Here is a 3,836-nt window from a genome sequence, read left to right on the forward strand (position 1 = left end):
CACGTGTGCACTTCGATTAAATAATTAACAAATGTATTCCAAATATTCCAATATATATATAAAGTAATAGCTGTAGAGTGTATAGAGAGTAGTAAGAATTTGTGTATTAAAATTTGAATATGAAAAGGTCCCTTTTATGGTTTTCTCGAAACCCAACCATTGCAATGGCATAGCATAAACGACCATTAATATGTACCTGCTAGCCTGCTATTTTCATTTCCCCAGTCTCTCTCTTTCTCAAGGTGAAGCAAAGGGTTCTCTTCATCCTTAAATACTCGACGTTCCCTTTTTACTAACTTTTCCCATCATCCCCATGAAAAATAAATAAAACTCTTTGCTACTTTCTTTCTCTTTTCCTGCAATTTTTTTTATTCTCTGATCTGGAGGGATCCTACTAAAAAGCCTATCTTCTCTTGTTTCCAACACCATCCATGCACATCATAACCCACTCATAATCTAATCACTCCACTTTTTTCTTTCTGGTCTTTTGTTTTCTCGATTAAGATCTTTACCCAAAGGCCTAAGCTCATATACACTATGTTGAGAACCACGGCCTTGCCTGATCTATCCTTGCAGATTAGCCCACCATCACTTTCAGATTGCAAGGCCAAGGAAATGGCCTACGATGGGTTCTCAAGGAGTTCAACCACTGATTCCGGCAGCAGTGGAAGCGATTTCATCCACGAAAATGGACATTGTAACCCTGGAGAGCTCACGTTGAGCTTAGGGTTTGAAATGGCTGATCATCTCGGTCCTAATTCCCAGCAACCCAGCAACCTTAACCATTATCATCACTATCAATATCAACCTCAAATCTACGGTCGTGATTTCAAGAGAAGTTCAAGAAATATTAATGGAGCGAGAAGAAGCATCAGGGCTCCCAGGATGCGATGGACTACGACCCTCCATGCTCATTTTGTTCATGCAGTCCAGCTTCTTGGAGGCCATGAAAGTAATAATACTTCACCTCTACAATATATCAACTTTTTTTCTGTGTTGGAGAAAAGCATAACAAGTTTACACATATATATATATTTGTATCGGCAACTATCACAGGAGCAACACCGAAATCTGTCTTAGAGTTGATGAATGTCAAGGATCTAACCCTAGCTCACGTGAAGAGTCACTTGCAGGTGGGGTTTACTCTTTGAACAAAATGTGTATGAGAATTGTTTTTATTTTATGATTCTGTCAAAGTTGTTTTGGCTCCTTTATCGTGTTCTATTTTTGTATTTCCGTATGATTCAATTGTAGTGGGTATGGGAGAAACAAGGGGAAAGGACAAAATGGAATCCAAATGGTAATCTCAACAATGTGGACTTTTTTCTCTACTCATTCGTCTCTTTGGGTTTTTCCCCCTATGTTCATGCAGATGTATAGAACAGTGAAGAGCACTGACAAAGGATCAGGTAATTGGATTTCCACCATTTTTATTTCTCTTCAATTATTTTCTCTAGTTTGTTCGGTTACAAACTATGACACAAGTTCTATCATTTGATCCACTGCCTCCCCTACTAAAACAGAACCATTTTATTTGAAACTATTATACTTATTTGAGTCTCAACTCTATCATTTGATCCACTGCTTCCCCTACTAAAACAGAACCATTTTATTTGAAACTATTAGACTTATTTGAGTCTCAACTCTATCATTTGATCCACTTCTTCCCCTACTAAAACAAAACCATTTTATTGAAACTATTAGACTTATTTGAGTCTCAACTGATCTCAAATCTAAATATGAATTATTTGTTTTGTTTTCTGGAAAAGAAAGAACAGTGCCTCAACCTTTTATGGGTATTTCAGGTCAAGTGCAGACAGAAATGAGTTTAATCCAAAGGTCAGGGATTGTTGATTTAGATGGTAAAACATCACCACCACAACAGACGCCACAAAGACCCAAAGGTGAAACCATGTCCTCCATCTGATTTCCTTCTTCATTTCTGTCGCCTAAAGTTAAAAAAAGAACAGACTAATTTTTACGATCGTATGCATACACATATACAATTTACTAGAGTCCCATGTAAATAATTTTAACGAAGACGGCCTTAGGGTTTTTAGGTAATTGTAAAGTCTTTTCTCGTGTTCCATATATATATATATTAATCTTTCCCCCGTTAGATGTGAAATGAATGTATTAATCCTCATAAAGATAATCAAAGTCAAGGCTTTTTTGCTCAAATCTCAATGCTGCTAGAATATGACGGGAATTCCGCAGCTACATTTTACAAAAAGCACCCTATATGTTGGCTTACTATACTATATATAATCATATAAAAGCATGCTTTTGGAGTTACATTATATATGTGTGCGTGTGAAAACTAATGAAGAAATTCTACATAGAGAGAGCATTGTAATTATAAGCACCTTTTTAATATGTTATTTTAAGAAACTAGGTTATCCTTATATACGTTTTCATCTTCCAAGTGGAGGGAGCATGCATTATTTCGTAGCACTAATTATTAGTATTTCCTTGTTTGCAGCGGTTCGTGGTTATCATCAATGGAGGCGAATAATTTGAGCATATCAAGTCATGGAAATGGTTTGACTTTACAGCCAAATGACGATGCTAAGGTATGATTGCAGCACTGAAAACAAAAACCGAATCACGTTGAAAGTTGGATTAAGCTATCATTGTGTTGATAGCCAATCGCATCAATATTGAAATTTTGGTCTGTTTTTTTCACTATAGGTGGATGGAAACAATAAAGTGCTTCATGTGTCGGACAGAAGGGAGAGATTAGATTCCAGCTCTTTGCCGTTGCTTAACCTAAAATTCACCCTCGGAAGGCCGAGCTGGCAAATGGACTATGCTGATGAGTCTTCAAATGAGTTAACCCTTCCCAAGTGTTAAACATAATAATAAAAAAAGCCCAGCTAATTTATTTGCTTTTCTTGTCATTTGGGGGACGAAATATCTAACTTGTTTGAACTAGCTTGTTTTAAATTTTGTTTTGGAATGAAAAGAAAAAACCTAAAAAAGGTGAATCAATGTGTCGACGAGCAGATTCTAATAACGAAATATGAAAACGTTTTGCTGTAGTCTTGTGAGTGTCGTGCAAGGCTTCTGGTTCCATGTAATTTTGATGGCATTGCGGAAAAATAGAATAAAATCCAGCAATCATCCTGACGTTTCTGGGCCATGGCTATGGTCCTTGCTATTTGATACCTTCCAGGAGGGTCCCCAACAATGAACCAGTGGGTCAAGCCCTAGTGGGAAAATATCTATGGCATAAACCCTATATGTAATATTAGACCTTAGGATATCTGATACTATTAATAGTTACTCTAATTAAATATGATCAGGTATCATAATGATTTTTAAGCGTTAATCATGTGATTTTGGCCCAATAAGATGAGCAAACAGTTAGGACGTACAAAATCTGAAAAGGGATGGATCCAATCCAAGCTCCATGCACACAAGAGGGACAGTGGAAAATAATAATAATAATAATGACTCTATCCCTGTCCTATGTATTAATTAAAGTATTAAGTAGCTGAGAAAGCGTGATCATTCTCCATGGACCCAGTTTTGCTGAATAGTCATGAATCATGATTATTGGCTGCTCTTACCTGGCCGGTACATGCAGGAAAGAAACTTAAGGGACCACTACCACCAAGTAACTTGATATAGGTTAAACAAGGGTGATTTGGTTGAGGTACCCTCCCCTATTTGCTTAAATACTAACTTCATTCCATGTAAAGGGAAACCAAATCTTTTGGAAACACAAAGGGACACAAAGTAACTTATGTCCTCAATAAGTTCGGATACAATGGTTTCTTAAAATCAAAGGGATATATATATATATATATTATGAGAAGAGTCGAAAATGGATG

The 3,836-nt window shown here is 36.6% G+C and overlaps 1 protein-coding gene across 1 annotated transcript; it reads left to right on the forward strand.

Annotated features, from left to right (window-relative positions):
* The first annotated feature begins 287 nt into the window (after nucleotides 1–287).
* On the forward strand, nucleotides 288–2,864 carry LOC120113590 (probable transcription factor KAN4). The gene is made up of 6 exons (XM_039134691.1): nucleotides 288–952; nucleotides 1,057–1,133; nucleotides 1,373–1,409; nucleotides 1,806–1,904; nucleotides 2,483–2,573; nucleotides 2,692–2,864. The coding sequence occupies exons 1-5, from the start codon at nucleotides 538–540 to the stop codon at nucleotides 2,518–2,520; spliced, it is 666 nt and encodes a 221-aa protein (XP_038990622.1). The 5' UTR covers nucleotides 288–537; the 3' UTR covers nucleotides 2,521–2,573; nucleotides 2,692–2,864.
* The last annotated feature ends 972 nt before the right edge of the window (nucleotides 2,865–3,836 follow it).

The sequence above is a fragment of the Hibiscus syriacus genome, unplaced genomic scaffold, assembly GCF_006381635.1.
Source record: "Hibiscus syriacus cultivar Baekdansim isolate YM2019G1 unplaced genomic scaffold, ASM638163v2 tig00110210_pilon, whole genome shotgun sequence".
In the NCBI taxonomy this organism is placed as follows: domain Eukaryota; kingdom Viridiplantae; phylum Streptophyta; class Magnoliopsida; order Malvales; family Malvaceae; genus Hibiscus; species Hibiscus syriacus.